This window comes from Bos indicus, chromosome 13 (genome assembly GCF_029378745.1).
Source record: "Bos indicus isolate NIAB-ARS_2022 breed Sahiwal x Tharparkar chromosome 13, NIAB-ARS_B.indTharparkar_mat_pri_1.0, whole genome shotgun sequence".
NCBI classification, from domain to species: Eukaryota; Metazoa; Chordata; class Mammalia; order Artiodactyla; family Bovidae; genus Bos; species Bos indicus.
Genome location: NC_091772.1, coordinates 33,206,236 through 33,218,261, shown reverse-complemented (window position 1 = coordinate 33,218,261; position 12,026 = coordinate 33,206,236). Strand labels below are relative to the sequence as shown.

The following is a 12,026-nucleotide window of genomic DNA, read 5'->3' as shown; positions in this document are numbered from 1 at the left end:
AGGGCCTCCGCGGCCCGGCCGCCGCACCCCCCGCCGCCCGCCCGCTCCCTCTCCGGATGCACAAGGCCCAGCCCAAGCGCTCCGACCACAAAATGGCTGCCGGCAGCCTCGTCACGTGACCCCTTTGTGCCTTTCGGGCGCCCGAACTCCGCGGGCCCCGGGTCCGAGGGGCCAGGGTCGGCGGGTGCCCCGACAGGAGGCCTCGCCGGGCCGCGGCGGCCGGGGGGCGAGGCCGGGGGCCCCAGGGTAAAGGCCCGGCCGGCGACGGGAGTCGGCGGCGGAGAGAAGATGGCGGCCATTTTGTGTGGGTCTGCGCTCCGCCGCCGCCGCAGGCAGCGGAGGGAGCGGGGCCCGGCGGCGGGTCGGACAGGGGAGTTAACACGTACCGACTCCTCTTCCTTCTCCATTCCGGTGGGCATCTGCGGCACGGCCCGGTTTATCGAGGCGTATTCGTGCAGGTCGGGCAGATCCTCACAGCGGAAAACCGGCAGCGGCTTCGAGGCGTCTAGCGCCCGCGCCCGAAACGACAGTTTACTCATCTCAGGCGCAGCAGATACCTCTCCGCTCTGGGGAAACGGCCCCGGCCAGCGGGATCATGGAGAACCGGGGGTTCGGTCCCCACTCGCCCACCGCTGCCGGGGACTGGAGGGGCGGAGCGCGGAGCCCGCCGTCCGGGCACTCAGAGCCGCCTGGAGGTGGGAGGCCGAGACGCTCCGCTCCTCTCTCGCTCGCTCTCCTCAATACGCCATGGCCAACATGGCGGACATTAAAACTCCACTGTGCGCTCTTCAGCCAACCCCAGCCATTCCCCACACTGCATCGCGCAGCGGCGCGGGCACGCGGGGGGGGGGGGGGGCGCCGCGGGCTCGAGGCCGGGCGCCGGCACGGAGCGCGCGTCCCGCCAACCCCCGGCGCCCGGCCCCGCTCCCCCGCGCCCGGCAGCTCGGCCCCCGCCCCCGCGGTCGCGGGCGGACCGGCCGGGTCTGGGCGGCGCGCGGGGCACTCGGACGCCGGGGACCACGGCCGGCCTCCCGCCCTGCGCGCCCGCCGTCCCGCGCTCGCTCCCGCCGGCGCCGTTGGCTGACAGGCGAGGGTGCAGCGAAGCTACAGCCCCCACCGCGCGCCGGCTCTCGGCGCGGCGGCGGCCCCGGCACCTGTCAGCGCTGGCGGCCGGGCCCTGGGTGAGGGAGCGAGCGCCCCCAGCCCCTGCCGGCGCGGCGTCTCAAGTTTTATAACGAAACTACAGACGCCATTCGGGCCGGAATGCTACTTTGAGTGAACTTTTTAACCGGCCATTATCTTTACGTGTAAGGAAACTCTGGACGGTATTTGATCGTCTCCGCTTGGATCCTGGGTCAGTTCCCATCATTGCGCTCAGTGTAAACAGGAGGCGTCCTACGTTTGCGCCAACTAGGGTTTTGGTGGTTTTATTTTTTCACCGTGCATTTTTATCGACCAACAGTCAAGTTTATTGTCATCGAAGCAAAGGGAATAATAATTATCGGGCACCGTAACCCTTAGGGAAAAAACATAAAAGCAAGACCTAGTTCACATTTTGAGAGCTGGATGATTTTTCTGCACTGGGAGAAAATGTTGCTTCAACGTAACCATGGGTTGACACTTATTTTTACCTTTACCTTATTTAACCATAGGTTGACACTTGTCCTCTGAAAAACTTTTTACAATTATTGAAGACTTACAGCACTCCTGCCAACCCCCCCCCAAAAAAAATTTTAGAAAAACTATTAGAAGAGTATTTAGATGGATGTGATGACTACCATGTGGTTTATATTACACACGAAAATGAGTATCCAGAGAGCCCTCTCCAGCAGAATATTTTAAAAACCCGAAAGACTGTTGCGGTGGGTTTAATAGGTTTGGCAGCAAAATTTCAAATATTCACCGAGATCCAAAAATGCTCTGTACCTCCGCTTTTCTCCCCCAGGGGACACATAATAAAAATAATCACTTCTTAAATACTGGGTTGGATGGGAACTGTTATTAGCTTAAGGCACAGAAGCAAGGTGCTATCTTTCAGTCTGGTTTAGCTACCACCTGGATGGGGTGGGGAGAAGGAAAGGAGAAAACGGGGTTGCAGTTCTCCAAAATTATCATCAAACTCAAGTACTGACAGCTCACTTCTGTGTAGCAGACATTCACCTACAAGTCCTGTACTAAGAGGATGCATTTACTGACTCAAACATTTGAGACCTCAGGGGTCCTCTGAGTACCTGCTTATTATTCAGTGGGGCTTCCCTGATGGCTCAGTGGTAAAGAACCGGAGTGCCAATGTACGGGACTTGGGTTGGATCCCTGGGTGGGGAAGATCCCCCTAAGAAGGAAATGTCAACCCATTCCAGTATTCTTGCCTCAGAAAGCCCATGGACAGAGGAGCCTGGCAGGCTACAGTCCACTGGGGTCTCAAAAAAACTGGACAAGACTTCGTGACTAAACAACAAAAACAAAGGACAATTACTCAGCACCCACAGGACTCCCAGAGGAGCTTACGTGGTTGGAGCAGGACTCATAGATGGAAGTGCCACACCTGAAGTAAGTGTGAGGATGAAAGCTCAGGCTGTTTGGGACCAGGCAGCAGTGGCACCCAATCCATGGGGAGCGGCTCTAATGAAAACATTCGGGAAGGATTTTTGGAGGAGGTAATATCAAGGTAAAAACTAGGTAGGTTAAGTATGGGTCAAGGGTTGCAAAAAAGAAGAGAAGAAAGGTATCTTGGACCAGGAGAGCAGTTCATGGGAAGACCCAGAGCCCTGGGAGGGTGTGTCACACTCTGGGATCCTCACCACACCATGGACCATGACAGCTACTTAGCCACGTTTAACAATTCTGAAAATACTGGCTGAATATTTATTTGTATGGTAGGTCTCTCCAGGCTACATACTGTATTTCTGAAAATCCTTGCAGAATTCAGTTGATTTAGGAACCTAGAACTAAAATAGTCTTGTCATGACTGAAGCACTAAGAAAATGAATAAAACAACAGTCTATAGGGACTCCCTGGTGGTCCAGAGGCTAAGACTCCATGCTCCCAATGCAGGGGGCCGGGGTTCGATCCCTGACCAGGGAACTAGATCCTGAATGCTGCTACTAAGAGTTTGCAGGCTGCAACTAAAGATCCCGTGTACCACAACTATGGCCCAGTAGAGCCAAATAGATAGATAGATATTAGAAATAATAACAGCCCATAGATAACATTTTCTATATCCTACAATAAGCCCATAGATAACATTTTCTATATCCTACAATAGATCCCGCAACTCACTCCAGTATTCTTGCCTGGGAAATTTGTGAACAGAGGAGCCTGACGGGCATATAGGGTCACAAAGAGTTGGACACAACTTAGCAACTAAACAACAACACAAACAATAATGGGCACTATACAACTAAGTTCCTTGTTCAATAGAAATTCTAGACTCACACTTCATGGAGGGTTCAGAGAGATCCTTGCAAATTAAGCTTGCCTTTTGCAGGTGGTCTGCCTGCCAGGAGACATTTTCTTTCTGCCACTGATCCCCATTCAGCTCAATGCCCTGGATTTCTGACTTGCAGATCTTACTTGGTTCCCAAAGACCCACAGATTGCAGTCCCAAACCTCTTAGATTCAGTTCACTACCCTCCCTCCTATGGGGCAGGGAGTGTGGCAGTAAAGGCTACAGTTTAATTTTCCTCAGCATCCTTTATCCAACCAAAAAGTCACCTGCAAGAATGACTAATCCTGCCCTGCCTTTCACTTTTTCTACTCCCAGCCAAAACTTTCTATTTTCCCCTTCAAGTATCCCCAACAACAGTGATACGAAATTCTCCATCTTGCAAAAGATACATACTACTAACATGAAGCTGTATATATGAACCTTTACCCACAGGGAAACTTTGGGTTGGGAAGGAATTTGCAGTATTTAATACAGTTTTGGATTGATGCCACAAATATTTATTACATAACTAGGCAACACACAGTACCATCATCGCAGAGGCTATAAATACAGTACTGATAAAGGGATGTCCACTTAACAAAACGACCAGGACCAGGCTGATTGTGACATGTAGTGCCCTGGGAGTTCAGAAGGAAAGCAGTCTAGGTGTGTTGATCAGACATTATGGGGCAAACAGCACATTATTTGGTTCTGAAGGGTGACTACTATTCCAACTGGTAATGGGAACGAAATGGTAGAAGAAAAGGTCTTCATAGAAGAGGGCAACTCTATGGACAGAAAATGGGGAGGAGGCAACCAGCAGGCATGTGTGAAGATGGGAAGGTTGCCCTGGCCAGGGTTCAGTAGGAGATGACAACAGCCCAGGTGTAAGATAAAACTGTCAAGAACCTGGGCAGAAGGAGTAGGAGTAGAAAGGACAGAGACGTATTTTAATGGCAATAATAATCACATACTATCATCACCTTGAAACTTGATTAATTTCGATTGGTTTCAAATATAGAACGTCTGGGACTTCCCTGGTGGTCCAGTGGCTAAGTCTCCATGCTCCCAAAGCAGGGGCCCTGCGTTTCATCCCTGGTTGGGGAACTAGATCCCACATGTTGCAACTAAAGAGCCTGTGCACCGTAACTAAGACCCAGAGCAGCCAAGTAAATAAATGAAAGAATATTAAAAAAAAAACAACAGGATATCTGCTTAAACAACAATCGAGAATGTGTCAAATGCTATAGCTCTGACGCTGTACTTTGCTGTATACAATAAACCTGAAATACAGCTCCTTTTATTAGTTTACACCCAATATGAGCCCAAGTCTTAGTATTTCTTTGAAACTGCATCTAGGATTTGCATCCTTATTTCCATTCCCATTGTTTTCACCATTATCTCAGCTCTCATCACTTCCCACCTAGAAACAACCACCAGTCCAAGTCCTCCTTCAGTCACTCATTCCTTCAATAAGCCTTGGTGAAGCTTCTACTTCATAGGAATCTGCGCTGTGCTCTCCTACCATTGCCTGGTGGGGATCAGCAGTGGCTGGTGGAGGCTGTGGGTCCCTGGGGCTGTGTAGATACAGTACACAGCTTACTGTGTAGATACAGTACTGACTGCCCTTCAGGGATTCGCAGTACCCTGCATGCATGCGTGCTCAGCCATTTCAGTCATGTCCAACTCTTTGCAACCTATGGACTGTAGCCTGCCAGGCTCCTCTGTCCATGGGATTCTCCAGGCAAGAATACTGGAGTGGGTTGCTGTGCCCTCCTCCAGTGGATCTTCCCGACCCAGGAACTGAACCCATATCTCCTGCATCTTCTGCACTGTAGGCAGGTTCTTTACTCACTGAGCTACCTGGGAAGCATGCCCCCAAATCAAGGTGGCTAAAACCCCACTTCCGCCTGTGTCCTCCCTTCCCCAAGTCATTTATTCGTCTTGCTCATTAGAGCCATTTGTGGGGGGGCATGGTTGCCGAGGCCTCATAATTTTGCCTCACTCTCCAACATTGTTTCTCCTTAGCGCTTAAGACCAACAAGCTCTTCACTCTGGCTGGTCCGTCTCATCACCGTCTTTAGAAATCAGCCAAGTCTTTCCTGCCTCCAGATTTTTCTTTATTCCTTTCTCTCTGTTCTCCCCGTCCAGCTTCAGACCATCTGCTTCTAGCTACTGAAATGCTACTTCACAGGAATGTTTTGAAGATGAAATAAAACAACCCATGTCAAGCATTTATATGGTCTCTGGCCCAGAGTAAACATTCAGTAGATGTTATCATCCTTTAAAATCTGACTCAAAGATCACCTCCTTCATGATACTTTGACAACATCACTTCTCTGGGTTCTAATTTCCTAATCTGAAGAATGAGTAAGTAGTTAGGTGAATTCAAAATCATTCTTGAGTCTACATCAATCTTTCTCATCTCTGAACTTGTAACGTTCAATCAGTAAGAACAGTAACTACCATTTATTGAACATTTACTATGTGTCAGGCCGTGCAAAAGTACATTTTAAATGCGTCATCTCCCTTAATTCTCAGTATCTATGAAGTGCATCCTGTTAGAAAGGTTGCACGTTCTGCCTGTGATTACAAAGCTGGTGAGAGGTAATGCTGAGTCCAGAATCTCTGGGTTCTGCTTCCACATTGGAGCCTCAGAAACCAGATTAACTGAAGTGAAGAGTGAACTGAGAGTGAGCTTGGGTCAGGAGAAAGAAAGAAAGGGTGTGTGTGTGTGTGTGTGTGTGTGGCTTTTCAGGTCATCACTTTTGTTGTTCTTGAAGATGGGAAAGATGTAAAGCAAAGAATCATGTAAATAGATTAACAGCAAAGACTCATGTAAATAGATTAACTTTAGCATGGTCTTCCTCTCAGAAAGGAGGGAAGGAAGGCAAGAATGGATAGTAATTCAATGAAGTTAAATTCTCATTGATGGGACAGTAAGATTAAAAAAAAAATCATGATTTCAGTTTGCAAGCTGGAGTCCAGATTCTTCTTCCTTTCAAGCATTCAACAAATCTTTTCTGGATGTTTACTGAGAGCTAGACAAAGCTGAGAGCTAAGAATAAAGTAAGATACTGTGTATTTACTTTGGGAAATGTGAAATTAATTTCTTTAAGATGTGTAATGCACAATGCTCTCAACATTAAAAATGATACAGTGCTTCAATTGAGAGCACTGTGCCAAAGGACTAAAAACATTTTCACCTGCAATAATAATTTTCCTTCCCTTTCTTTTTATTTCATAATAAGCTATATAAAGAAATGGCATCAAGTAATTCTTCCAACATAACATTTAGGAAAATAAAAAAGAGAAGCATTTTATGATGTGCTGTATGTTGGAAAGCAAATGTTGCAATTAAACAGCAGCATTTTTAATAGGTTGTCACAGGAACAATATCTGAATGGCTGATTTCTCTACAGAATTGATTTATGCATGAAATTCTCTATATAATATTTAAGAACAATATCTTGTAGAAAATAGGATAGTTCAGAATACATCCAGAAACAGTCTAAGGCAAATTATTAACCCTAGCAAACTACAGCAGAACAGACTCAAAATTATTTCAGTTTAACTGTGTCTCCAATATATATGACTAAAACCAAACAAGTCTGTCTGAGAATGAATTAGAATTTTACAAAATCCACAGAATGGTTTCAGCATTTCTACTGGGGTTAGAAAAAAAAAGAAGACAATGAAATATGATACATCTTATTGTGTAACATAAAATCCTAAATTTATAGAAAACCTATTCCTAGCACAGCATGGATTTTGCCAAAATTTAGACCACCATCCCAGGTCCCCTGAATCCAATCTTTGCTTCACCACCCTAGGTGCGCAGCTAAGGCGTCCTCTATGGCAGCATTTTAACGAGGACACCACTAGATGAAGCTGGGGAAGTGGCCATTGTGTGTGTTAGCTGCTTAAGTCGTGTCCAACTCTTTGCAACCCCACGGACTGTAGCCTGCCAGACTCCTATGTCCATGGAATTCTCCAGGCAAGAATACTGGAGTGGGTTGCCATTTTCTTCTCCAGGGAAATTTCCCAATCCTGCATTGTAGGCAGATTCTTTACTGTTTGAGCCACCAGTGGCAGGAGGTATAAATAGGAAATCATCTGGAACTTAATAATTTAGTACTTGAGAAGAATGTCATATATATTAACTTTCTAGAAGAATAAAAGTCCATCTTAGAAAATTAGAAATTTTGAAAAAATTAAACCACATATACTGAAAATTTTTGGTAGTATTTCTCTAAACTGGATTTTGATAAATTATTGTTATGTTATTGAATCCAATGACTGGCACTTACTGATAGACACTGTCTATAGCCTGGGTGTGGGTCCAAGTTTGTAAAGGGCAGAAGGATAAAAATGAGAGAGAGAGGGGACAGGGAAACATAGGAACCTCTGTGTCTTACAGCCTTGAGCCTGTAAAACATACTAGTTGAGTGTGATCAGTAATAGTATAAATGGTACATGAGGGGTGAAGGGGTGAAACTTAAGAGAAATAAGAGAAAAAACTGCTCATGAAGTAGAAATTTGTGCTGAAGCATTAAGTGAAAGTTACCAGTGGGTGGTAGACAAAGAAAGATGGACAGGGATGAGGACATTTAAGAGACAGACTGTGTGAATTCTCATTGTTCCCATGACCCAAGAAAGGAAATTACTTCTATTAATATAGTCCCCTGAAACATTAGTGAAATAAACATTTTACTTTCACTGGATGTGTTCTTCTTTCCCATACATTGAGTGACACTGTGTCAATTGCTTAGATAAGCACCCTGGTGCATCCAGAGAATAGAAGGGAAAGTGAGTGATTACAAAGCTGAGGAGTGAGGTAACAGGTGTGAAGAATGATTCATGGAGTAAGGAGAAGGGGCTGGGGATGGGAGCCCCAGGGAACACTGACAACTGGGAGACATCGGAGGAAGAAGAGCAAAGGAGGTGGGAAGAAGCCAGGTGGCCATTCAAGGAGGGGATCAATGAGGAGAAACCAAAAGAATGAGGATGTCCTTGGAGACAGAGCAACCCTGATTTCTATCAGACAGCGTGGGCAGGAAATTCACTCCGGTGAGCTGAGACAACTGTAGGAGTCACAGGCTGAGCCGTGCCTGAAACATGTTAATCATTTACCAGGCAAGTCAAGCCAGGTCAAGTTTTGAAGTGCCTTCTTGTGAGACTTTTCTACGTACTTGCTCACAGGAGAGACAGCGCCTGGAGGGCAAAAAAAAAATCAGGTTCTGGGACACATCATCAGCACCTCCCATGTTATACATTAGCAGAAAATTAATTGCATTATGTCTCCAGTCTTCACAAAATCCTGGTATCAAGAGGAAGTAAACCATATCTTCCATCTTTAAAATTGCAGAAACTAAGAAACAAAAGCCCAATTGGACTTAAGTGAGTTACTGAACAAGGTATACACACCACATCTAGATCTTAATATTTCTTCCGAATTAGGCTTGCCAAACACTAGACTCATCAGCCATAAACAACTCAAGGACACTGTGGTAGCACATATATTTGGACACATATTTTGACTTGAATAGATTTATTAATAAAGCCTGTTAACTTTTTTGGTGTTTTTATTCCTTCCAGTCTTTCATGGCTTTGTCTTTCACTTTCTTGTTTTATAACATTGGACTAATATTGTCTATTATCTTGTAATCCTCACTTCTCAATATAATTTGAGATAGTCCCACTTCATTCAATATTCTTCTCAGATGTTAGCTTAGTGTTTTTCAGAAGTATGTTTCAAAAATCACTAATCTGAGAAATTATGTTCTGAGATGAGAGTTCCATAAAGAGTTCCATATAAAACCAGTAAGTGAGGGAAATAACTGCCTCTTTAAAATACATAGAGGCTCACAATGTACAGGCTCAAAGAAGTCTTGCAGAAATACTGATGCTTAGAACAGTATTTTCCAAAGTTATCTCACCTTGCAACCGTTTACCATGTACTATCAATTACTACCTTTCGTTTTATAAAAGTACACCTTGGGACTTCCCTGGTGGCTCAATGGATAAGAATCCGCCTGCCAGTGAAGAGGACATGGGTGTGATCCCTGGTCTGGGAAGATCCTACATACCACGGAGCAACTAGGTCTGCACACCACACTCTAGAGCCCATGCGCCCCAAAGCCCATGCTCCACGACAACAGAAGCCGCCACGATGAGAAGCCTGCGCACCACAACTAGAGAGCAGCCCCTGCTCAATGCAACTAGAGAAAACCCGTGCGCAGTAGCAAAGACTCAGCGCAGCCAAAGATAAAAGAAAACTTCGAAAACAGTATTAAAAGAAAACGCACACCGTGGGAAATTCTAACCTAGGCAATTCAAGGAAATAGAAGATTTTTCTGATCAAGCTATTTAATTACTTAGGAAGTCTAACATGAACTTTGAAAAAGCATAAAGTTCTTATAAATGTAAAAATGTATCTGTATTACCACTTCTTAAGATTTTTATCCTGCTAAAAACAGTGCAAGTAAGACAGGCACTAGAATTGTGCTCAGAGAAGGCAATGGCACCCCACTCCAGTATTCTTGCCTGGAGAATCCCTCGGACCGAGGAGCCTGGTGGGCCGCAGTCCATGGGGTCACTAAGAGTCGGACACGACATAGCAACTTCACTTTCACTTTTCACTTTCATGCATTGGAGAAGGAAATGGCAACCCACTCCAGTGTTCTTGCCTGGAGAATCCCAGGGACCGGGGAGCCTGGTGGGCTGCCGTCTATGGGGTCACAACAGAGTCAGACACGACTGAAGTGACTTAGAATTGTGCAGGTTGCTATACTTTAGCAATACACTTGGTGTTTGATACTAAATTAACTGAAATGCTTAGCTACATTTCTTTCTAAAAGTTTCTCTACTAAAAAGGACATAGGGAACTTTGATTCAGAGATTTTTTTTTACTCTAACTTAAGGAGAAGGAAATGGCAACCCACTCCAGTGTTCTTGCCTGAGAATCCCAGGGACGGGGGAGCCTGGTGGCTGCCGTCTATGGGGTCACACAGAGCCGGACACGACTGAAGTGACTTAGCAGCAGCAGCAAGCTCTTGGAACTGCAGTTTCTTCATCCATAAAATGGGACTCCTAACACAATGTATCACCTAGGTTGTTACACTGATTCAATGAAATCATTAGCAAAGAATTTAGCATGAACCTGACACAAAAGTCATGCTCATTACACATGAGCTATTTTTTTAAAGGATATTTTTTATTTTCTTCCTGTTAATAGGTCATTTTACTTTTCTGAGCTTTATTTTTGTACACTTAGTATAAAACATAACAGTGATTGTAAAGGTTTCAACACTCTTGGCTAAAGAAACAAAACTAAGAAATCCTCAAATGAAACCAGAAACCAAGATACATATATAAAATAATCTATGTAAACTATTATACCCATCTTCTAGAATCTTTCTGTTTTGTTTCTATGTAGGAGTTTTGTTTTTTATGTTGAAATCTACAAGGAGCTCTGCAGTACCCCACCCCACCCCCACCCACTGACAACTGATTCACCAGGCTGTTGCCCAGTGATGGCTTAATCTCCAAATCTGGTCAAGCAAGCTCTCCAGGGGGTCAGGGCCTCTCTGTACAGGTTGCTACTGTTTCTCTCAGGGTGAGTGCTTTGTGTAAAAAGAGAGTCCAATGATAAACAACATTTTGCATTCAAAGTAGCAACATAGCAGAGTGAGATACAGCATTAACTACTGGAGGGAACATTGGCTTCCACATTGAAAGATCCAGATGCTAATCTCAGGCCTACCCTTTACCAGCAGCATGCTAAGTCACTTCAGTCGTGTCCAACTCTGTGCGATCCCATAGACGGCAGCCCACCAGGCTCCCCTGTCCCTGGGATTCTCCAGGCAAGAACACTGGAGTGGGTTGCCATTTCCTTCTCCAATGCATGGAAGTGAAAAGTGAAAGTGAAGTTGCTCAGTTGCTTAGCGACCCCATGGAGTACAGCCTACCAGGCTCCTCCATCCATGGGGTTTTCCAGGCAAGAGTACTGGAGTGGGGTGCCCCACCAGCAGCATAAGCCTACAGAAATGAATTCATCATGGGGCCTTAAGCATCTCTTATGCTTGGTCTGGCTTCCCAGGTGGGACAGTAGTAAAGAATCTGCCTGCCAGTGCAGGAGATGCAAGAGACTTGGGTTCGTTCTGTGGGTCAGGAACATTCCCTGGAGGAGGAAATGGCAACCCACTCCAGTATTCTCACCTGGAGAATTAATGGACAGAGCCACAAACAGTCAGACATGACTGAGTGATATGACATACTTGGTCTAAAGAATACTTTTTCTCCTCCTTCTTAGGCCAATATGAAGAACAAACATATGGTTTTAAAAAAAAACTTTGATAATTGCAAAGTATTTTTTTTAATTTCCCACACAAATATACTAGGGAAGCCTATATTATTTTATTTCAATTTCACCCTAGTGGTCAGGAAGGGCATTACATACACTTGCTCCCAAGAAATACACTGAAACAGAAGATCCCTCAGCTGTTCAGATCATGCAGTTGGTCACAGAAGATTTCATTCCTAGTCTAAGGCCCTTTAAGCACTTCCTTAAAAAGGAGATATTTAAGGCAACACCAAA

General features: G+C 45.4%; 1 protein-coding gene across 4 annotated transcripts in view; it reads right to left on the bottom strand.

The window, feature by feature from the left end:
• EPC1 (enhancer of polycomb homolog 1) overlaps window positions 1-12,026 on the bottom strand; it is a 97,466-nt gene that overhangs the window by 66,683 nt on the left and 18,757 nt on the right. For 3 of the 4 annotated variants that reach the window (XM_019973127.2, XM_019973129.2, XM_070800907.1), the window contains exon 1: window positions 387-574. The exons of the other annotated variant lie outside the window; for it this stretch is intronic. In XM_019973127.2, the coding sequence (XP_019828686.2) occupies window positions 387-539 (153 nt within the window). In that variant the 5' untranslated portion in view covers window positions 540-574. Of the gene's footprint in view, window positions 1-386; window positions 575-12,026 lie in introns of those variants that run through there. 4 annotated transcript variants of the gene reach the window in all.